Here is a 23505-nt window from a genome sequence, read left to right on the forward strand (position 1 = left end):
AGAGAAAGAGCCCACCTGGGAGAATAATTAATGCAGAAAGATGCACAGTCAAGGAATGGAGAGAGAATTCATCCAGCTAACATCTTTTTAGCTCCAGGATCCAGCCATCTCTGCAATTAGTTATATCCTAGGATTTTCCTGTAATCAAACTATTTAATTCTCTTTATAGTTTACAAAAATGAAAAGAATGAAGACAAGCCAGAGACTGGGAAAAACTATCTGCAGTACAGGTATATATAGTATACATAATTTACATATATATATAATAGATGTTTTATGTATATGTATGTAACTAGATAGAGACATATACATACATTTTAAAAGGATAAGTAACCAGAGGAAGGGCTTCCCAGGTGGTGTAGTGCAAAAGACTCCTCCTGCCAATGCAGGAGACACAGGAGATGTGGGTTCAATCCCTGGGCCAGAAGATCCCCTGGAGAAGGAAATGGCAACCCACTTCAGTATTCTTGCCTGGGAAATCCCATGGACAGAGGAGCCTGGTGGGCTACAGTCCATGGGGTCACAAAGAGTTGGACATGACTGAGTGACTGATCATGCACAAAAGTGACAGTTTTAAGACATGGCTCCCAAATTCTTTTATAGTCCTCTCTGAAAGTGAAGCCCATATTTCTTCTTTTGAATCAACTTGTAATCCTAAGTATGAATTGTAGCTGAAACTATTAATACCTACTGTTTCTAAAAACTTTGTTACCCAGCCTATTGAAATGTCAGTTTCTTAGTTTTAAAATGGGGCCAATAAAAATTACAATTTTCTATATTTTTAGATCTCAGCTATGTATTCTCACATGCTTCTACATTCAGTGGCACAGGTATAGATATCTTTTCTTATCTCTGTGGACTCTACACAGTTGAACCCTGATTTCATGCCACCAGTTTCTCCAGGGACTAGGGGTAGGGAAAATGGGGAGATACTGATCAAAGGATACAAACTGCCAGATAGAAGATGAATAAATTCTCAAGATCTAACTATAGTCAGGGCTTACCTGACTTCCCTGGTAGCTCAGACAGCAAAGAATTCACCTGCAAGACAGGAGACCTGGGGTTTATCTCTGGTCAGTAAGATCCCCTGGAGAAGGGAACAGCTACCCACTCCAGTATTCTTGCCTGGAGAATTCCATGGACAGAGGGGACTAGAGGGCTACAGTCCCTGGGGTTGCAAAGAGTTGGACATGACTGATCAACTGAGCACACATACACACACAACCATAGGAAATCTTTCAAATAGAAAAGGAACCAAAAATGGGTGAAATGCTTCAACAGGTATCCCCCAGAAAGAAGATATACAGGGAACTGTCTGGTTGCCTAGTGGTTAGGATTCCAGGCTTTTACTATCATGGCCAGGTTCAATCTCTGGTCAGGGAGCTAAGAACCTGCAAATCACACAGCCAAAAAAAATAAAAATAAAAACAAACAAAAAAAAAACAGATATCCAAATAATCAATAAGCATATAAAAAAAGTATTCACCATTGTTACATATCAGGTAAATGCAAATTAAAACCAGAAACAAGATAATAGTACATTCTGTGTTGAACAGCTAAAATTAGAAAGTGCTAATCAAGCATGTGGAACAGTTAGGATCTTCATTCATTGCTTTTAGGATTATAAGTAGAATTGTTTTTGAAAAACTGGAATACCTACCTAAGCATAAAGTCTATCCTACGATTCAGTAATTTCATTCTTATATTCAAAGCATGTAACAAGAGATATAAGTTCATAGTCTGCCAAAATAAAAATTAAGAGGCAAATTAGACATTATAATTTGAAAAAAGAAGCCAAACATGTAACTGTACATATTGTATCTTAACATTTACATGAAGATCAAGAACAAGCAAACTTAATAAATTATAATCAAAGCCAAAATTGTGGAGCAACGTTTTTTAATATTTATTTATTTTTATTTATTTATTTGGCTGCACTAAGTCTTAGTTGCAGTATGCAGGATCTTTAGTTGTGGCATGTGAGATCTAGTTCCCTGATCAGGGATCAAACCCCAGCCCCCTGCACTGGCAGGCAGATTCTTAGCCACTGGACCACCAGTAAAGTCCCCAGAGCAATTATTGAGAAAGCAGATGAATGAACTTTCTGAAATCCTGGAAAAGTTCTGTTTGTCACAGTTTTCAGTGTAAAACTTCATCAAGCTGTACACAAGATTAGCACATTTTGGACCATGTAGATGACAACAACCCTGATCCAACTGGAGCCAACTCTATGCAGTCAACAGATGTGCCAGAGGGGCTGTAATATCAGCAAAATTACAATGCAAGAACTTACCAGAAAAATCCAAGAAGCTATGTATGGCCATGATGGAGAAATTTATGGAGGTGTCTATGGAGTGGCTGCCTCTGAGATAATGAAAGTCAAGCATTTTGTGTTCTGCTTTGAGCCAGTATAGATCAGTGAGTCAATAATTTGGGGGAAAGCTGGAAACTGAAGCTTGCCAGGCCCCCATGCATCAGTCTCCCTGTCTTGTTTGCCCCACAAACTCAGAATAATGGTTTCTTCCCTCTGCCTTCCAATTCTCACACAAACTCTTATTTTAGACAACTCAAACCTAGAACTAGATAAAGAACTGACTCTGGGAAATGCAGTCCCAGCCACGTCCAAAGTACCACAACATAAACCAGCCCAACCAACTTTACTTGTAGCTTTCCTGTTGCAAGGTCTCTTTTATAAAAGTTCAAAACATTGGGTCCAATTCCCAGTCATAAGCAAGGATTAAAAAAAAATACAAAAAAAAATACCATAACAAATGAGACTCTTCTATCAAGGCTTTTGTACTTATTGATTTCCACTGGATTACTTATTAGACAGGGAAAGCTTTTAATGGTAAAAACTAATAATGTTTGTAAAAAAAAAAAAAAAAGAAAGAAAAGAAAAGAAAAAGAGGCGGGGAGGAATAGTGGATAGAAAATTTCCGGTTTCTGCCATACTAGATCAAAATGAAATTACCATTTACAAAAGAAGCTACACATACTGGAATGTTGATACCACAATGACTGCACACTTAGAGAACAATGAGGATTAATCAGTAACTAATAATAGTAATAAAAGATCACTCATGCCTACATATAAAAAAATATACTTTAAATGTCCAATGGGTCCAGAAAACTCTGTAACAGAAATAACATTTACATCTGAACCAAAATAAAAGTACCTCATAATAAAACATATGTGGCTAGAGCTGAAAGGTATTAGAGGAAATTTACCACCTTAAACATTCATATCAGAAAATTAAAACTGGAAATCAATAAGCCAGCAGTAGCCCACTTTAAGGATGAGGCATTGATCTTGGCTTCGAGTATGAATTTTCTTAGAATACAATAAGTCATATGTATAAGTAATAAGTAATGTAATAAGTGATGGTCATGGAGGTATTACCACATGATTTACAAACACAGAGTTTCTCTCAGTTATGGGTTTTTCCAAAAGATGAGTGACAATTTCTTACATTCATAGTGTGTCTCCACAGTGTAAGATCTCATGTGCTGCCTAAGCTTTGAAAAAGCATTAAAGACATTCCCTCATTCCTTACTTTATACATTTTCTCTAGTGTGAGTTTTCACATGTCTTCGAAAGTAAGCAGGACAAACAAAGGCTTTCCCACATTCCTTACATTCATAGGGCTTCTCACCAGTGTGGCTTCTTACATGTCTTCGAAAGGATGAAGGACAACTGAAAGCTTTCCCACATTCCAGACATTCAAAGGGTTTCTCTCCAGTGTGCATCCTTGTATGGACAGTCAGGTATGAAGAATGGCGAAAGGCTTTCCCACATTCCTTACATTCATAGGGTTTCTCCCCAGTGTGTGTTCTCATGTGGATCCTAAGGGCTGAGGGGTAAATGAAGGCTTTTCCACATTTCTTACATTCATAAGGTTTCTCTCCAGTGTGAGTTCTTATATGCACCGTCAGGTGGGATGAACTGATGAAGGCTTTCCCACATTCCTTACATTCATAAGGCTTTTCTCCGCTGTGAGTTCTTAAGTGTTCAGTGAGGGATGAGGAACGACTGAAGGCTTTCCCACATTCCTTACATTCATACTGCACCTTTCCAGTGTGATCTCTCACATGTGCTCGAAAGGACGAGGGGCAACTGAAGGCTTTTCCACATTCTTTACATTCATAGGGTTTCTCTCTACTCTGATTTTTCACATGTGTATTCAGGGAAGTGGGAAGATAGAAGGCTTTCCCACATTCGAGGCATTCATAGGGTTTTTCCCCTGTATGTTTTCTCATATGGATGCTCAAGGAGGATGGACAGTTGTAGGCTTTCCCACATTCCTTACATTTATAGGGTTTCTCGCCTGTATGTGTTCTAACGTGTACAGTGAGCTTTGAGGACTCACTGAAGGCTTTCCCACACTCTTTACATTCATAAGGCTTTTCTCCAGTATGGATTCTTATATGTATGATAAGGTGAGAGGAGGAACTGAAGGCCTTCCCACATTCCTTACACTCATATGGCTTATCTCCACTGTGAATTCTTTTGTGTTTGGAGAGGGAGGAGGAACAGCTAAAGGCTTTCCCACACTCCTTACATTCATAAGGCTTATCTCCACTGTGAATTCTTTTGTGTTCTGTGAGGGATGAAGAACAGCTAAAGGTTTTCCCACATTCCCTGCATTCACAACTTGTCTTTCCTGTGTGAATCTTCATATGTGCCCGAAAGAAGGAAGAACAACTGAAGGCTTTGGTACATTCCTTACATTCATAGGGTTTCTCTTCAGTGGGAGTTTTCATATGCTTCTTAAAACAAGCAAAAAAATGGAAAGCTTTCCCACATTCCTTACACTGATAGGGTTTGCTACCAGTGTGAGACCTAATGTGATTCTTCAGGGATAAATGATCTATGAAGGCCTTTTTACACGCATGGCACTCATAGGCTCTTACTTCAGTAGTTCTCTTGAGTACATTAAGGTGTGAAATTTGGCTGAAGGTTTGTCCACACTGATTTTCTTCATTATGTTTGTAGATGTTCTCAACCCCATGACTTCTTTCAAAAATAAAAAGCACATTATTAGTGACAAGTAAATTTTTACCATTTTCAGTGACTATGTGTGTTTTTCTGCCCTATCCAATGATAAGATGAAAGTACTCACATAGTGCTCTAAGACAGACAATATTATGACTGAGTTTTTGACTTATGAGATTTTTCTGATGGTTGCTCAATGATTTATGTGTCAAACATGGAAGGGCTCAAGTCTCACTTGTGAGAAAAATATCTTATGAAAAGTCTTTATGAAATTACAATTTTTGACTAAGTTTTAGATTTTTCTTTTTTTAATTCTGTGATATTTTAAGATTCTTTCCTGAGACACTACTTTTCTCTTATATGAATGGCACTTACCTCAAATGTCTCTCGTGGTTTTTGTTCTGGTAATCAATATCATGGTATTCCCAGATTTTATGTAAAATGGACAATGAGGAATCACTCCTTTTGAATCCTACTACATCCTGTTCATTGGATATTTTTTCTCCACAAGTATCTTGTGGAACGACTGATTCATTACCTTTAAGTTGAATCTTGAAACCTGAAACAAAGTAACAAAGGCACCCATGAGCAAAGGGCTTTGGCAGTATGGCTGGCTCATGACTTTGGTTAATAAGCACATGGTCAAAATAGTAAAGTGACTAGGAAATAATCCCATGAAGAGATACTACTAGGAGAACAAAACAAAAAGAAATGGAATAAAACACACAAGACCAAATACTACATTACAAAGAGGAAATGATCTTTCCTCTGAAATGGAAATGGTCATTCCTCTGAAAATGGTCTTTCCTAAGAACAAGGAACAGGTGAGAGGACTAAAGAAAAGTCAAAATAGTAATCAACGACTTCCCTGGTGGAACAGTGGATAAGAATCCACTTGCCAACACAGGGGACACCGGTTCAATCCCTGGTTCGGGAAGATTCCACATGCCACAGAGCAACTAAGCCAGTGTGCCATAACTACTAAGCCCACAACCTCAAGCCCACAAGCAGCAAATACTAAGCCCAAGCACTGCAATTAGAGGGCAGTCTCCACACTCTGCAACTAGAGAAAAGCCCATGCAAAGCAATGAAGATCCAGCATAGTAAAAAATAAAAATTTTAAAAATAAATAAAATAGTAATCTAAGGTGTCTGTGGAAGCTCAGCTTCCTCAGACAAAACAAAGCTTCATTTTGATTTTATGTTATTTTTTCCAAATGTAATATCCCCCAACCACATCAAGTATTCTTGCCTTCCTGATGCTCCCCCTGGATAGGTCTTTTCTCCACTGTCTCTAGGTCCTCCTCTTGTTTCCACTGTGAGATCAGATAGGGTTTGTGTAATTGATACCCTGTCCACACAGAAAGGTATATCATGAGGGAAAACAATGAGTTACCACAAATATTTCTATGAAACAGAGCAAAAACTGCTCTTCTGATACTTTATTTTTTTTTCTTTTTTTAGTTGGAGGCTAATTACTTTACATCTTCTGATACTTTAAAGCAAGTGATAGGGATAGAATAGGACAGTTATACAGGATAGGATAGTTATACAGAAGTCCCAGTAGTGGATTATAGGTAAATAGGGAAACCTAGGGAATTTTGAGAGACCAGTGGAAGTTAATGATGCTCAAAAAGCTATTAGACCGTGGTGGAACAAAGCAGGCTTGTTTAACTATAATGCCACTTATAAAAGCACAAGATATGCCCCAGGTCATCAGGTGAAAGAAAAATGTCACCATCCTTCTAGTGATCTGAATAAGTGCTATGACAATGTGGCACCAGTGGTCAAAACTCTGCCTGCCAAAGCAGGATTTGCAGGTTCAACCCCAACGCTGGGAAGATCCTCTGAAGTAGAAAATGGCAACCCACTTCACTATTCTTACTTGGAAAATTCCATGGACTGGGGAGTCTGGTGGGCTACAGTCTATGGGATCTCAAAGAGTCAAACATGACTGAGCATGCATGCACACATGACAATTCTAGTTTGACCACACAGGGTCAGACATTCTGCTGCTTGATACAAAGGAGGAGCTAGTGATGTAAGCCTGAAATCAACTCAAAGAAGGCAGCCCTTTCCCCTCCCCCACTTTCCTTTGACAATAAAATTATAGCCCATTTAATCCTCAGTGCAGGGCTCCCTCACCTATCCACTTACATCTCTTACAAGCATCCTATGTTAATAAATCTACTTTTTGCCTATCAGTTTGCTTCTTGCTGTTCCTTTTGCACTGAGATACAAAGAATCTGACCTTTATTAAGTCCAGAAATCAGGTGTGTGATCTCAGTTGGAAGACCATGGGTTTTGGCCAGGCTTAAGTTCCAGCCTCATGAGTTTAAGTCCCAAACTGGATTTTGGCCAAGTTCATGTCCTGGCACTTGAGTTCAAGCTCTGGCACGTGGGTTCAAGTCCCAATCTGAGGTAAACTGTTTCACAAGTGTGAGTTTAACTGCAACAAAATATCTAATTTATCTTTTAAGGGGAAGGGGCAGTCTGATGAATAGAACTGATCTGATATTCACACATAGACCTCAATATTATTAGAAGTTGGTCCAATACTCACAGGCAGGATATTTTGTTCTCCTGTTGAAGATAAATAATCTCCAAATACCAATCTTAGACAAGGTTACTCTATTACCATGATAAAATGAAACAAAATAAGGCAACTTCATGATTTAGCCTAGAGACAAAGTATTACTAGAATTTCCCCTGCTTTCTGTCAGCATCCAATTTAAAATAAGCACCTGTGAACTGGGGTGACAGTGGCCCTCAAAAATTCATATCTAAATAGACCAATGGAACAGAATTGAGAGTCTAGAAATAGACCCACATAAATATAGTCAACTTTTCTTTGACAAAGGATCAAAGGCAATACAATAGAGAAAAAAACAAGTCTTCCCAACAAATGGTGCTAAAACAACTACTAGACATTAAGGTACATTAAAAAAAAAAATCTTGATATAGACTTGCAAAAAATTAACTCAAAATACACAGGGAGGCATTCAGGGCTTTGGGACAACTTGGGGTCCCTCAATAGAGAGTAAAAAATTAGCTCAAAATGGGTCAGAAATCTAAATGTAAAATGTAAAACTATGGAATTCCTAAAAGATAACAGGAAAAAAATATAGATGCCCTAAGATCTAGTGATTTGTTAGATATGTGAAAATTAATCAAAGAAAACTTCACTAAAATGGAGTTGAGAGGCCAGAAGAGGAAGCTTTCATCTAATTCTTTACAACATTAATTACAGGGAGAATTGTCCATCAGAGACCCCAAGAATCACCAACTACAATCCTAACAGGAAAAGATGTACATCACATCTCCTATCAGAAATCACTACTCCAGCAACTCAGCCATCATCACCCTGAACTTTCACCTTTATCCAGTGGACTTTCATCCAAAACAACCTCTCCCAATTTCCTCATTTTTCTCTACAAAATTACATTCTTCTCCATTGTTCTGTGGACTTGCCTATGGCTTTTGTTATAGCTTTCTTATCTCAAATTGCAATTCTCCTGCTATTCCCAAGTAAACCATTTTTTGTTGGTAAAATAACTTATTATTTTTAAAGCCAACAAGTAACCTGGAAAGCACAATTCATGAAAGAAAGAACTGATAAGCTGGTCTTCATTAAAACTAAAAATTTTTGCTCTGAGTAAAACACTGTCAAGAAAATGAAAAGACATGCCACATACTTGGAGAAAATATTTGCAAAAGACATGTGTGATAAAGAACTATTATCCAAAATATACACGGAAGTCTTAAAACTCAACAATAAGAAAATAACTTGATTTTTTAAAAATAGGCCAAAGTAAGAATATACAATGGAGAAAAAGTCTCTTCAGCAAGTGGTGTTGGGAATGCTAGACAGCTGCATGTGTATCAAGGAATCAACAACACACCCTCACATCATACACAAAACTATACTCAAAATGGCTTAAAAGACAAGACACCATAAAACTCCTATAAGAGAACACAGGCAAAATACTCTTTGACATAAATCATACCAATGTTTTCTTAGGCCAGTCCTCCAAGGCAAGAGAAATAAAAGCAAAAATAAACAAGTGGGACCATGTCAAACTTACAAGATTTTGCATAGCAAAGGAAACCACAAACAAAGCAAAAAGACAACCTACAGACTGAGAGAAAATGATGCAACTGACAAGAGCTTAATTTCCAAAATTAAGCTCCTTAACTCAAACAGCTCCTACAATTCAATAACAACAACAAAATTGAAAAACAGGCAGAAGACCTAGACATTTCTCTCTTAAAGAAGACATACAAATGGCCAACAGGCACAAGAAAAGATGTTCGTCATCACTAATTATTTAAAAAATGCAAATCGGCCCAAAAAAAAAAAAAAAAAATGCAAATCAAAACAACAATGAGGTTCCACCTCACGCCAGTCAGAATGGTGATTATTTAAAAGTCTACAAATATGTATGCAAAGAATAACATGGAAACTTACATTACCATATGTAAAATAGACAGCCAACAGGAATTTGCTGTATGGCTCAGGAAACTCAAACAGGGGCTCTGTATCAACCTAGAGGGGTAGGATAGGAAGGGAGATGGGAGGGAGGTTCAAAAGGGAGGGGATACATGTATACCTATGGCTGATTCATGTTGAAGTTTGACAGAAAACAATAAAATTCTATAAAGCAATTAACCTTCAATAAAAAGATTAATTAATTTTAAAAAGTCTACAAATAACAAACACTGGAGAGGGTATAGAGAAAAGGAAACCCTCCTACACTATCCAGGAGATAGTGAAGGTAGTGAAGCCGGGGTGCTACTGTCCATGAGGTCACAAAGAGTCAGATATGACTTAGCAACTGAACAACCACCTACATTGTTGGTGGGAATGTAAACTTGTGCAGTCACTATGGAAAACAGTATGGAGGTTCCTCAAGAAACAAAAAGTACAGTTGCCATATGATCCAGCAATCCCACTTCTGTGCATATACCCAGACAAAATTATAATTCTAAAAGATACATACACCCCAACATTCAAACCAGCACTATTTATTACAATAGTCAAGACATGGAAACAACTCAAATGTCCATCAACAGATGAATGGATAAAGAAGATGCAGTATGCATATACAGTGGAATATTACTCAGCCATTAAAAAGAAATAAATAATGCCATTTGCAGCAACATGGATGGACCTAGGGATTATCATACTAAGCAAGGTAAGTCAACAAGAGAAAGACAAATACCATATGGTATCACTTAATATGTGGAATCTAAAATACAACACAAGTGGAACATACCTACAAAACAAAAACAGACTCGCAGACACAGAGAACAGACTCGTGGGTGTCAAGGGCAAGGAGTGGATTGTGAGTCTGGGATTAGCAGATGCAAACTATTATATATAGAATAAATAAACAAGGTCCTGCTGTATAGCACAGGGAAATATATTTAATATCCTGTGATAAATCATAGTGGAAAAGAAAGTGAAAAGTGTTAGTCGCTCAGTTGTGTCTGACTCTTTGCAATCCCATGGACTATATACTGCCAGGTTCCTCTGTTCATGGAATTCTTCAGGCAAGAATACTGGAGTGGGTTGCCATTTCCTTCTCCAAAAGAATATGAAGAATATATATATATATGTATAACTGAGTCATTTTGCTATACAACAGAAATTAAACACAACACTGTAAACCAACTACAATTCAATAAACATTTTTTAAAGTTTTTTTTTTTAATGGGCCTAAGACTTTAACAGATGCCTTACAAAGAAGATATATAGATGGCAAATAAGCATATGAAAAAAAAGATGTTCCACATTACATGTTATCAGGAAAATGCAAATCAAAACAATGAGACACCACTACATACCTAAAAGAATAGCCAAGTCCTGGTGAGGATATGGAACTGGTGGGAATGCAAAATGGTACAGCTACTTTGGAAAACAATTTGGCAGTTTCTTACCAAAGTAAACATACTCTTAGCCATATAAGCAAGCAATCATGCTCTCTGGAAGTTACCAAAAGGAGTTAAAAACACATCTACACAAAAACCTTCATGTGGATGTTTATAGCAGTTTTAATCATAATTGCCAAAGCCTGGAAGTAATCACGGTGAGGGCAATGGCACCCCACTCCAGTACTCTTACCTGGAAAATCCCATGGATGGAGGAGCCTGGTAGGCTGCGGTCCATGGGGTCGCTAAGAGTCGGACACGACTGAGCGATTTCACTTTCACTTTTCACTTTCACACATTGGAGAAGGAAATGGCAACCCACTCCAGTGTTCTTGCCTGGAGAATCCCAGGGACAGGGGAGCCTGGTGGGCTGCCATCTATGGGATCACACAGAGTCGGACACGACTGAAGTGACTTAGCAGCAGCAGGAAGTAATCAAGATGTTCTTCAGTAAGTGAATGGATAAACAGACTGGTATTGTACATCCACACAACAAAATATTACTCAGCACTAAAAGGAAATCAGCCATCAAGCCATGAAGAAATGGAAGAGCATTAAATGCATATTACTAAGTGAAAATAGTCAATCTGAAAAGGCTATATACTGTATGATTCCAACTACATGACATTTTGGAAAAGGCAAAACTATGAGAACAGTAAAAAGATCAGTGGCTGCCAGGAGTTGGGAGAGAAGGAGAGAAAAATTGGGGTGGAGGGGGATAAAGAATTTTTAGGAGTAGTGAAATTACTCTATGATACTATAATGGTGGATGCTTATTGTTGTTTAGTCAATCAGTTGTGTCCTACTCTTTCATGACCCCATGGAGTATATAGCCCGCCAGACTCCTCTGTTTATGGGATTTCCCAGACAAGAATCCTAGAGTGGTTTGCCATTTCTTACTCCAGAGGATCTTCCCAACCCAGCGATCCAAACTGCACATCTGCAGCATTGTCAGGAGGGTTCTTTACTACTGAGCCACCAGGGAAGCCCATAATGGTGTAAATGTCATCACATATTTGACTAAACTGTAAAAAGATACAACAAAAGTGAACACAAATATAAACTTGAGATTTACTGTGATAATGATGTGGCAATATAGGTTCATCAACTGTAATAAATATAGCACTTTGGTAGAAGGCAGTGCATTTATGGAAAATCTTTGTACCTGCCAGTTAATTTTGCTGTGAGCCTATAACTGCTCTAAGAAAAATAGAGTATACTGGGTGGTGGGGGGGGGCGGGTGGGGGGCGGAAATCCATGTCCACCCAGAATTCAGAACATTACCTTATTTGGAAATAGATATTTGCAGATGTAATCAAGTTAACATAAAGTTATATTCGATTGGGGTAGGCCCTAAATGCAATGACTGGGGTCCTTACAAGGACAGAAGGATGTAGAGACAAAGGACAAAGGCCCTATGAAGATGCAGGCAGAGATTAGAGTGATGTGGCTACCAACCAAGGATTGCCAACAACAACCAAAGGCTAGGAAGAGACAAGGAGGGATTTTTCCTGAGCCTTCAGAAGGACCATGACACCTTGATTTCAGACTGCCAATCTCCTGAAATTTAGAAGAGTAAATTTCACACTTCCCTGGTGGTACAGGTGGTATAGAAGACGCCTGCCAAGGCAGGAGACACATGTTCAATCCCTGGTGCAGGAAGATTCCACATGCCAGGAGCAATTAAGCCCATGCACCACAACTACTGAGGCCCTCGCACCTTAAAGCCTGGGCTCCCTGACAAGAGAAGCCACCACTGTGAGAAGCCCAGGCACCCCAACAAAGAGTAGCCCCACTCACTGCAACTAGAGAAAGCCCAAGCACAGCAAGGAAGACCCAGCACAGCCTAGATAAATAAAATAGTTGTCTAGCTACAGAATAAGACTGGGGAGTAGAGGCAGAGGAAGTTTTTTAAAAAGTAAAAGAATAAGCTTCTGTTGTTCTTAGCTACGCAGTTTGTGGCACTTTGTTATGGAAGGCCTAGGAAAACGGAACAGCTTGTTTTCATGGACCTACCCCCAAATTATTTGACCTAAGTATTAAATCCTATAATATTTACTTTCTAACACACTGCATTGTTCCCCATGACATGTGCTTCTCCCTGACCGCTCCAAGGAATAAACCCAACTTGTTAAACTGGTGGTCTTTGGGTACAGGGAATCAACAGCAGTAAAATTCTCAAAAGGTCCCAAACCACCAACTTTCTCCCTGTCCCCCAAAGTGACCCCTGCCCACACTATACACACTTAATAAGCCTCCTTGAGGATTCTGACCACAAGAAAAAGGAAAAGCAGGTTCAATATATATGTTTATTTTCTTTCTTTTCTTCATGTTAATTTCATATTTATCTTCTCCATTACTGAAGCATTTTGAATACAATGACATCTTACTGTCTATAGTACATATTCAAAAGGGTTTGATACAAGTTCTTCCTCAAAAAAAATGCTTAAAGAATGAAAGAATGAAAAACCACTACAATATTGTAAAGTAATTAGCCTTCAATGAATAAAAATAAATGGAAAGAAAAAGAATGAAAGAATGACTGAATGAAGAAAAATAAAGCTGTCAGTACCCTGAGAGAAAATGAAAACTTTACAACCCTGAGATGAAAACTCTGCATTCAGTGCCAGTGGCAAAATGGGTGAGGAAATTTTCACTAATTCTTTTGCTTGTTTTATATTGGTGAACTATTTTAACAATACACATGTTTATTTTCATGGTGAAGCCACTAGACTATAAGCTCCTTGGTGTCAGTGACCATGTCTGTCTTATTTAACAATTTATTCCAGTTTTTCAACCCAAATCCTAGAACAAGGGCAATTTATAAGATAAAGATGTTTTCTAAAAAGCAGAATGTTGGTGGAATGTTGCCATTCTTACCTAATGAGGCCAGGTTCTGGAAGTTTTCCAGCATCACATCTCTGTAGAGGTTTCTCTGAGCGAGATTCAGCAGAGCCCACTCCTCTTGGGTAAAGTCCACAGCCACATCCTCGAAGACCACTGTGTCCTAAAACATTCCACATACTTTGTTCAGAAAGGTACCAACTCCCCCAGCATGTGCAGGAGGGTGAATGAGGCTGACACTACTGGGGAACTGAGAATCAACTCACAGGAGATTCAGAAGGTTCTTTTCTTACAAATATCTACCCTAGGAGTCAGTCATCAGATCTTTCTTGTTCTATCTAAGCATCCTGACTGATCAAATTCTGTTTCATAGATTTAACAACATTTTTGAAACACTAAATTTATCTTTCCACTGTTTGATGGTGACTAATTCCACTCTTACAATAATCAAGAACATCCAAAGCATATTGCAGATATGAGAGAAATGCTCTAAAAATGAAATGACAATTTCCACATTGAAAGAAACAAAAATCCCTTGTTAGAGGGACTTCCCTGGAGGTTCAGGGCTTAAGACTGTATCTTCCAATGCAGGGGATGCGGGTTCAATCCTTGGTTGAGGGGCTAAGATCCCACATGCCTTGGGGCCAAAAAACCAAAACAGAAAACAGAAAAAAACAACTGTAACAAAACATTCTACTGTAAAACAGAAAAATTATTGTAACAAAAAAAACCATTTAAAAAAAAATTCCTTGTTACAGAAACAAGTTCACCTGCTTCCTTATTCCCCACCATGGCAATCAGCACAACACAAAACACTAGATAAAATTTGGATGAAGCTTAAATCCCCAAGGGACAAGGACCTTTTCTCTTTTTTTTTTTCCCCCCATATACCTGGGGCCCAGAAGCCAGCAAGAAGCACAACATTCAACCCAGGCCCACAGTCAGTCATATTTTCTTACACTCTAGGCCCAGGGGCTGTAAATTATAGAAAATGATCTAAAATCAGTCTATCACTTGTTTATATACATAAACTTTTACTGGGATACAATAAAACATTTGTTTATATACTGTATATGGCTGCTTTCACACTAAAATGGCAGAACTGATGGGAAATCCCTGGCAGTCCAGTGGTTAAGACTCCATGCTTTCCACTGCTGAGGGCACAGGTTCAATCCCTGGTCAGGGAAATAAGATCCCACAAGCTGCCCAAAACAAACAAAAAACAATAAAATGGCAGAACTGAATAAAATAGAAACTATGGTCTAAAATGCTTGCTATGTGACCCAATGTAGGAAAAGGTTGTTGATCTCTGCTCTAAATTTAGGACATAGATAACCTGATGGAATTGAAACATTCTTTTGGAGAATTATTAGCTCTTACTTACTTGTATCACATTTTTCTGTAACTCAGCAGCTGTTCTCTCTTCCTCCATGTTCCCTTCATGAAGAAAGAAAAAGTATTGAGATGTTACAGCTGAGACAGGAGAAAGAAGACATGAGAATCTGGGTATCCCCACAGTCTTCACAATCAAGACTGTGGATTCGGCAGCACATCTGTTATGAGTGATCATTCTCCTCAAAACACACACACACACACACACACACGCAAAGCCCCTGCACACCCAAGCAAATACACATTGATCTTGTGAAAAAAATGGAGCAAGAAAAAAAAATAGTAACTTACTTACAAAACAGAAAGAGAATCATAGACATAGAGAAGGAGCTTATGGTTGCCAGGGGGAAGGACAGGGGAAAGGGATGGTTAGGGAGTTTGGAATGGACATGTACACACTGCTATATTTAAAGCGGATAACCGACAATGACCTACTGTGTAACACACGGAACTCTGTTCAATGTTATGTGGAGGCCTGGATGGGAGGGGAGTTTAGGGAAGAATGGATGCATGTATATGTACGGCTGAGTGCCTTCCTTGCTCACCTGAAACTATCACAACATTGTTAATTAGCTACACCCCAATACAAAATAAAAAGTTTTTTTCTTTTTTTTTTTTTTGCAGTTTTTAACATTCTCTTTTTATTTTTTTTTCCATTTATTTTTATTAGTTGGAGGCTAATTGCTTTACAATATTGTAGTGGTTTTTGCCATACACTGACATGAATCAGCCATGGATTTACATGTGTTCCCCATCCTGAACCCCCCTCCCACCTCCCTCCCCATCCCATCCCTCTGGGTCATCCCAGTGCACCAGCCCAGAGCATTTGTCTCATGCATAGTTTTATTTCTTTAATTGGAGCAATTTTATCTCCTCGAGAGCTAGAAACAGTCCTCTCACTCTTGTAGATCATTAAAAAAAAAAAAAAAGGTTTAAGAGCCCATTTTGTAAGTGAGTCAGCCGGAGTCTAAAAAAATTTAGCTGTCAATCTGCCCATGATAATGAAAACATTAAAAATATAAGCGAATGCCTTTAGTAGTAAAAAATACACTCCATCTCAAAGGAAAGTGTGACTTGTATGCCAGATCTCCAGGGGTTCCACACCCAATATTTATTTCTGCACTGCCTGGCAGGCCAACATGTATTACTACTCAATCTCTGACTACGAGATCCTTCCCCTCCAAGGGCTGCAGGGTCTCCAAAACCTGGTTTTTGAGAAACAGCACAACTGACTGAATTTCACATGCAGGTGGCAGAGAAGACATCTCATATTAAATTCTGCCTGTACAGGAGGTATAGCCACAGCTGAACAAGAACACCTGAAGTGAAGTTGGCATATGTGTCATCTCTGACAGTGGCATCCACAGTACTAGTGCATGAATTTCAAATAATGCAAACACAGCAGTCTCTTTCACTTCAGTGGACCAAATATGTATTGTAGAGCCAATAGAAACTTAGTCACTTAGACGTGTGCTCAATGTTATCCAATTAGAGAGCTGCTGAGGGAGGGTGTGTATCCAGGTGTATTTACCTTCAAAGCTAAATGCCCAAAGAGTGTGTTTCTGAATATATACCTTATAATTTACTTGTCAGTGAGGCCCTTATGCCCTAACATTACTGGGCTCTAGCCTAGAATGCTGTCGGGCACACTATGGAGAGTAAACAAATGAAGTATTTCCTTCGACTGTTTTATCTTTGAGTTCCTTCTCTTTTTTTATTAATTTATTTTTAATTGGAGGGAAGATTTTTCAGAGTCCCTTGGACAGGAAGGAGACCAAACCAGTCAATCCCAAAGGAAATCAACCCTGAATACTCATTGGAAGGATTGATGCTGAACCTTCGATACTTTGGCCATCTGATGCAAAGAACCAACTCATTGGAAAAGACTTGGAGGCTGAGAAAGATTGAGGGCAAGAGGAGAAGGGGATGACAGAAGATGGATGTCGGCTGGATGGCATCACCGACTCAGTGGACATGAGTTAGAGCAAACTCCAGGAGATACTGAGGGACAGGGAAGCCTGGCATGCTGCAGTTCATAGGGTTGCAGAGTTGGACACAACTTAGCGACTGAATGCTTCCCTGGTAGATCAGCTGGTAAAGATCTGCCTGCAATGTGGGGGAGACCTGGTTTCAATCCCTGGGTTGGGAAGATGCCCTGGAGAAGGAAACAGTTACCCACTCCAGTATTCTGGCCTGGAGAATTTCATGGACTGTATAGTCCATGGGGTCGCAAAGAGTTGGACACGGCTGAGTGACTTTCACTAGTGACAGAACAACAAATGCTTTACAATGTTATGTTGGTTTCTTCTATACAACAGTATATATACAACAATATAGCTGTGAATCAGCTCTAAATTATATATATTCCCTCCCTCTTGAGTCTCCCTCTCAGCCATGTCCATCCCACCCCTCTAGGTTGGAACACAGCAGCAAGCTGACTCCCTGTGCTACACAGCAGCTTTCTACTATCTACTGTCCACATGGTAGCATACATATGTCAATGCTACTCTCGAAATTCATCCCACCGTCTCCTTCCTCCACTGTGTCCACAAGTCCATCATGTACATTTGCATCTCTATTCCTGCCCTTGAGCTCCTTCTCTGGACTAAGCCCTATGTCTTCAACAAGGATGCTCCCCTTAAGTTCTCTACCTCCTGCTCCTTCATCTCATGTTTATTTAGGTAATATTTGCCCTGTCCAACTATGTGCAGTCAGAGGAGACACAGCACTGAACAAAACAGAAAAATCCTAAAGTGCTTGGGTCTTAAAATTATTTTAAGGAGAACCAGTAAATTAACAAAATATTATCAGGTGATGGTATATGCTATATAAAAATATATCACATTATAGGGATAAGGAGATACACACACATTTATCTTTAGCAAGTCAGGACCACTTATGTGACAGGGTAGAAGCAGGAAATTAAAACAACTACTTTAGGACTTCCCTGGTGGCCCAGTGGTTAAGAATCTGCAGGGGCCAGGGGTTTGATCCCTGGTCCAGAAAGATTTTACATGCCACAGAGCAACCAAGCTGTGCACCACAACTACTGAGCCAGCACTCTAGGGCCCTCATGCTGCAACTACTCAGCTCACAAGTGGCAACTACTGAAGCCCGCACACCTAGAGTCTGTGCTCTGCAATGAGAAGCCACCACCATGAGAAGCCCACACACTGCAAAGAAGAGTAGCCCCCACTCGCTACAACTAAAGAAAACCCACGCTTGGCAATGGAGACCCAGTGCAGCCAAAAATAATTTTTTAAGAATAAATAAATAGAACAACTGTTTCAAATAACACAAGAAATCAACGGCTGGTGTGGCACATATATTTATGCACAACTGACTGTCAAACAATTGCAGGGGCTGGGGTACAAACCCTCCAGCAGTGGAAAATCTGAGTTTAACTCATAGTCAGCCCTCAGTATCCAAGGATTCAACCAATGGCCCATCCTGTAGTATTTGCGGTATTTAATAGTGAAAAAAAAAAATCTGTATATAAGTGGACACATGCATTTCAAATCCATGTTATTCAAGGGTTAGTTGTATTTATAAATCTCACCAGTTCCTATAGAAGAAAAATCAGTAACGATAGGTTAACCACTGACGTATAACGGCAGAAAAAGAACAGCATAAAGGTGTAAATATATATATATACATATACACACACACACACACACATATCACAAAATTAATGATATTTTTTGGAGAAGGAAATGGAGACCCACTCCAGTACTCTTGCCTGGAGAATCCCATGGACAGAGGAGCCTGGCAGGCTACAGCCCAAGGGGTCACAAGTGTCAGACACTACTTAGTGACTAAACCACCACCAGTGATATTTTTAAAAACTTAAAACAGAATCAGAAAAGCTAAAATGGCAATACTACCCAAAGCAACCTACAAATTTATTGCTATTCCTATCAAATTACCCATGAAATTTTCACAGAACTAGGACAAATAATATTAAAATTTATATGAAATCATAAAAGACCCAGAATTGCCAAAGCAGTCCTGGGGAAGAAGAACAAAGCAAAAAGCATAACCATCCCAGGCTTCAGACAATACTACAAAACTACAGTATTCAAAACAGTGTGGTATTTGCACACACACAGAAAAACAAAACAGACATACAGATCAATGGAACAGAACAGAGAGCCCAGAAACAAATCCATACTTCTATGGTCAATTAATCATCAACAAAAGAGGCAAGAATATACAATGGGAAAAAGACAATCTCTTCAGCAAGTGGTGCTGGGAAAGCTGGACAGCTGCATGTAAATCAAAGAAATTAGAACACACTCTCTCCCATGGAAAAAAGGGAACACTCCTACACTGTTGGTAGGAATGTAAATTGGTACAACCATTGTGGAGAACAGTATGTAAGGTTCCTTAAAAAACTAAACACAGAACTACCATATGATCCAAAAATCCCACTCCCGGGCATATATCTGGAATAAAGCAATTCAAAAAGATACATGCATCCCTATGTTCAAAGCAACACTATTCACAACAGTGAAGTCAGGTAAACAACCTAAATATCCATCAGTGGAGGAATGGATAAAGATGTGGTACATATAGAAAATGGAACACTACTCAGTCATTAAAAAAAAAAAAAAAAAAAGGAATAATGCTATTGGTAGCAACACGGGTATAGCCAGAAATTATCACACTAAGTACAGTAAGTTAGAAAGTTAAAGACAAATACCATATGATATCATTTATATGAGGAATCTAAAATGTGGCACAAACAAGCCGATCTACAAAATGGAAAAAGACTCAACAGATATAGAGAACAGATTTGTGGTTACCAAAGGGGAGAGGAGATAGGACAGGGATGGACTAGGAGTCTGGAATTAGCAGATGCAAACTATAAAATGGATAAACAACAAAGTCCTATTGCATTGCAAAGGGAATTATATTCAATATCCTGGGATAGGCTATAATGAAAAAGAATATACTATATAAAAAAAGAATGTGTATACATGTATAAGTCATTTTGCTACAGAGCAGAAATCAACACAACATTGTAAATCAACTATACTTCAATTTTAAAAAAATAAAGTGAAAAAAGTTAACAAAATAAAACTATAAATACAAAACCTGTTTACATCTAGTCATTAAAGGAAAAAAAAAAATTAGCAGTTTAGAACATATCTACAAAGGAAACAGAAGCTACAGACTTTTACAGACAGATTCACCAAATAAGTAAAGGATTCATAATTCCATTTCTTTGTTGTTGAGGGGGTGTTTTCCTGTGTATTTCCAAGATGAGAAAGGGACTCAAAACTCAAATATATGTGTATTTATGTACATGTACACACACACACACACACACACACACATATGAAAGATCTCATTAGTATACACAAGGGCAAAATATTAAAATATTAAGTACAGTCCAGGAATGAATAATGAAGATAGTAATCACAAACTAAGTTCATTTCCTCCTAGGAATGATGGGTGGTTAAAATGATTTATATAGTTAAAACGATAAATATAATTCACATCAATAGAAAAAGATCATATGACTCATCGCCTTCAATACAAAATAGTGACTGATTTCTATCAATATCCATTGATGATAATAATTTAACCCACTAGGACTAGAAGGAAATAGGCTTTAATTAGTGTGTGTGTATATATATATATATAATCTACAAACACCTATAGCAAACATCCTATTTAATAATGAAATGACAGAGTTCCCTCTGGGATCAGGAACAAGGCAAGGATGCAATTTATATGCTTTCTACATTGAACTGAAAGTCCTGGCAAATGCACTAAATAAACAAATATATAAGGTACAAGGAATAAAAAAGAAAACGCTAAAACTGGCATATGATCACACTTGCGGTGTGAAATTCAAAAATTTCCATGGATGAACGACTAACATTCAGAGCGGCAACTGGCAAACGGGCGTTAAAAGGATACTAAGTAATCAGTTCACTAGTATGTAGCTGAATATAATGTAGCAAACTAACTCCCACAGTCAGAGAAAAAGAAATCAAAGGTTAAAACGTATCTCTTGCACCTGGAAGGGAGAGATGCGAACGGAGTTAAGCAAACGTCATCCCGCACTCACCAAACAAACCGAAATCCACAGACCCGCTCAGAGACGAGGCTGAGGCTCACGTCCCCGTGACCGAATGGCAGGGATGCTTTTCCTTTCCGGAAAGAGCAGAGGATGCTTTTGGAGGCCGATTAAGTACGAGAATGGCTCTTCAACTCTTTCCTGCAGCCGATTCACCCCAACTGCTGGACCCTCACAGAGTTCCTGATTCAGTGAGTTTGGGACAAGCCGCGGCTGCTAGAGACCCCGGGAGCGGCAGGGAGCAGCTCCCGGCGGGAAACCCAGTCGGCAGTCTTTTGACCACTGATCCCAAGGGCGAGTTCTCCACCTCCCGAGCACCAGACTTGGGGCCGGCTGGGCAGAACTCGGGCGAAAATTTGCATCAGGTTTAGACAGAGATGCAAGAAGACAAGGCCGTCCGCTCGCGCACGCGCAGAAGCGTGCTGCTGCTTCCGGTTTCTGAGCCACGTACAGCGTTAGGGGCGGGGTCTCGGGAGCTGGGAAAATGGTGAGGGCGATGGCAGCTTCCAGCAGCAAGCGGAGAAGTGCTAGTTTCCTACAGGGAGAGACGCGACTGGGTCTTGGAGCCGGGTCAGCCGAGGACTTGGCGTTGTATGACGCTGGAGCGGGACCAGGCCCGTGGCCGGGCTTGGTTGACTAGGCTTGTGGGGCGGAGCTGGGACGCGACCAGACCTAGGGGCGTGGCTTAGTTGAATATTCCCCTGTGGGATCTTAGTTCCCCAATCAGGGATTGAATCTGTGTTGCCTGCATTGCAAGACAGAATCTTAACCACATGCTTAACCACTGGACCACCAGAGATGTCCCGAGGTAGTAGGTTTTTGCTGAGCCCATGCATGACTTTCACCCCTGCCACCGTGGCTACTTTGTTCAGGAGCCCACTGGGGAGACAGGATGAGCTGGAAAAGGAGGCTTACTGGTATCCACAGAACCAGTTATCCTATTGTCATAGTCACTCTGCAGATATAAAATGGAACCCGCACCCCAGACTTTATTTGCATGTCAAGATATTATGCCACACACACATACACCAAGAGGGTATGAAAATGTTTAAAACTTACATTACAAATGACCTTTGGGTCAGCAAAGTAAAATAACTCTACTTGTGAGTTGCCATCAAACATCCAGTTTTTTAAGACACTAGAGACATATTCTCCACCATTAATTTCTCCCAGTCTTCCATGAACCTTTCTTGGAGCAATAAAAAGTTCTCAATGGTGGGATTTACCAACCATATATTTCTACGTTCTCTCCCACTCCTCTTTTCTCCCAAATCCTCAACACATCTTTCTCAGTTCTTCATCCCCACTAGCCTATTTAGATGGGAACTTTTGACTCAATGAAGAACCACTATTAGGTTCACACCTGAAAGACTTTTTTCCCCTTTTCTAATCTCTCAGGCTCTGATGTCCTAATATACTAATTTATGTTGGCTTCCCTTAAAGACCCTCCACTCATGTTTCACCAACTCACTAATTAGTTCAGTTTTCTGATTTACTTTTCTCAATAACTGACGGCTCATCTACAGATGTGGGGGAAAGAAAGATTATAGACCCATATGAATCAATATAAACCCCACAATGCCTCTGCAATTGCACAGTTCTGGCAACCCACTCCAGAATTCTTGCCTGGGAAATCACATGGTCAGAAGGGCCTGGTTGGCTATAGTCCATGGGATCACAAAAGAGTCAGACATGACTTAACAACTAAACAGCAAATCTCGAAGAACTAGAAGCACTATGACCTACAGTTGCAGATTTCATAGTCAAGAGCTTACTCATTCCTTGTACTAATCTCTGAAACACTCCTGTCCTCTTAAAAAATAATAATGATAAGGGGAATTATTTTGTTAAAAAAAAAAAAATTAAGGGTTATAAATTGTATCTCATGTGCCCACATTTCCTGTGGCCCCCCAACCCAACTACCATTCTGGCTTCTTTACTTCTGAAATCAGCATATTTCACAGTAGTAGGTCTCTGTTCAGCTTTCTCTAGTATTCCTTTACATCCTGACTCAGAATACTTTTTCACTTTCGTATGAAAAACAATACACCTGGAAGTGTGATGTCACAAGGCTTCACTAACATCCCCTCCTACCTCTTCCAGTTCTCAACCATAATCTCCAAGCCTTTCAACCTCCCTGTTCCTCTACTTTGATTCTAAGTGGTGTTGTTGTTCAGTCGCTCAGTCCTGTCCAACTCTTTTCGACCTCATGGACTGCAGCATGCCAGGCTTCCCTGTCCTTCACCATCTCCCAGAGC

General features: G+C 39.4%; 1 protein-coding gene across 2 annotated transcripts; it reads right to left on the reverse strand.

Annotated features, from left to right (window-relative positions):
* Positions 1-2890: 2890 nt before the first annotated feature.
* LOC122699464 (zinc finger protein 699) lies at positions 2891-21892 on the reverse strand. 2 transcript variants are annotated; one of them, XM_043911405.1, is made up of 5 exons: positions 21239-21892; positions 15152-15204; positions 13804-13930; positions 5369-5552; positions 2891-5011 (listed from the first exon to the last, which is right to left on the reverse strand). In XM_043911405.1, exons 2-5 carry the CDS (start codon positions 15197-15199, stop codon positions 3556-3558), a joined length of 1815 nt encoding a protein of 604 aa, XP_043767340.1. In that variant the 5' UTR covers positions 15200-15204; positions 21239-21892; the 3' UTR covers positions 2891-3555. The 2 variants fall into 2 exon arrangements, with proteins under 2 accessions (XP_043767340.1, XP_043767339.1); XM_043911404.1 differs by having other exon boundaries at positions 2891-5014.
* Positions 21893-23505: the final 1613 nt, after the last annotated feature.

Source organism: Cervus elaphus, chromosome 9 (assembly GCF_910594005.1).
Source record: "Cervus elaphus chromosome 9, mCerEla1.1, whole genome shotgun sequence".
NCBI lineage: Eukaryota > Metazoa > Chordata > Mammalia > Artiodactyla > Cervidae > Cervus > Cervus elaphus.

What these genes read in the sequence shown, in the direction of transcription:
- LOC122699464 (XM_043911404.1), bottom strand. Translation starts at nt 15,199, where the DNA reads ATGGAGGAAGAGAGAACAGCTGCTGAGTTACAGAAAAATGTGATACAA. An exon ending in TACAGAAAAATGTGATACAA is followed by an intron (nt 13,931 to 15,151) that starts GTAAGTAAGAGC and finishes GGAATGTTTTAG; the next exon opens with GACACAGTGGTCTTCGAGGA. An exon ending in CCAGAACCTGGCCTCATTAG is followed by an intron (nt 5,553 to 13,803) that starts GTAAGAATGGCA and finishes ACTTTGTTTCAG; the next exon opens with GTTTCAAGATTCAACTTAAA.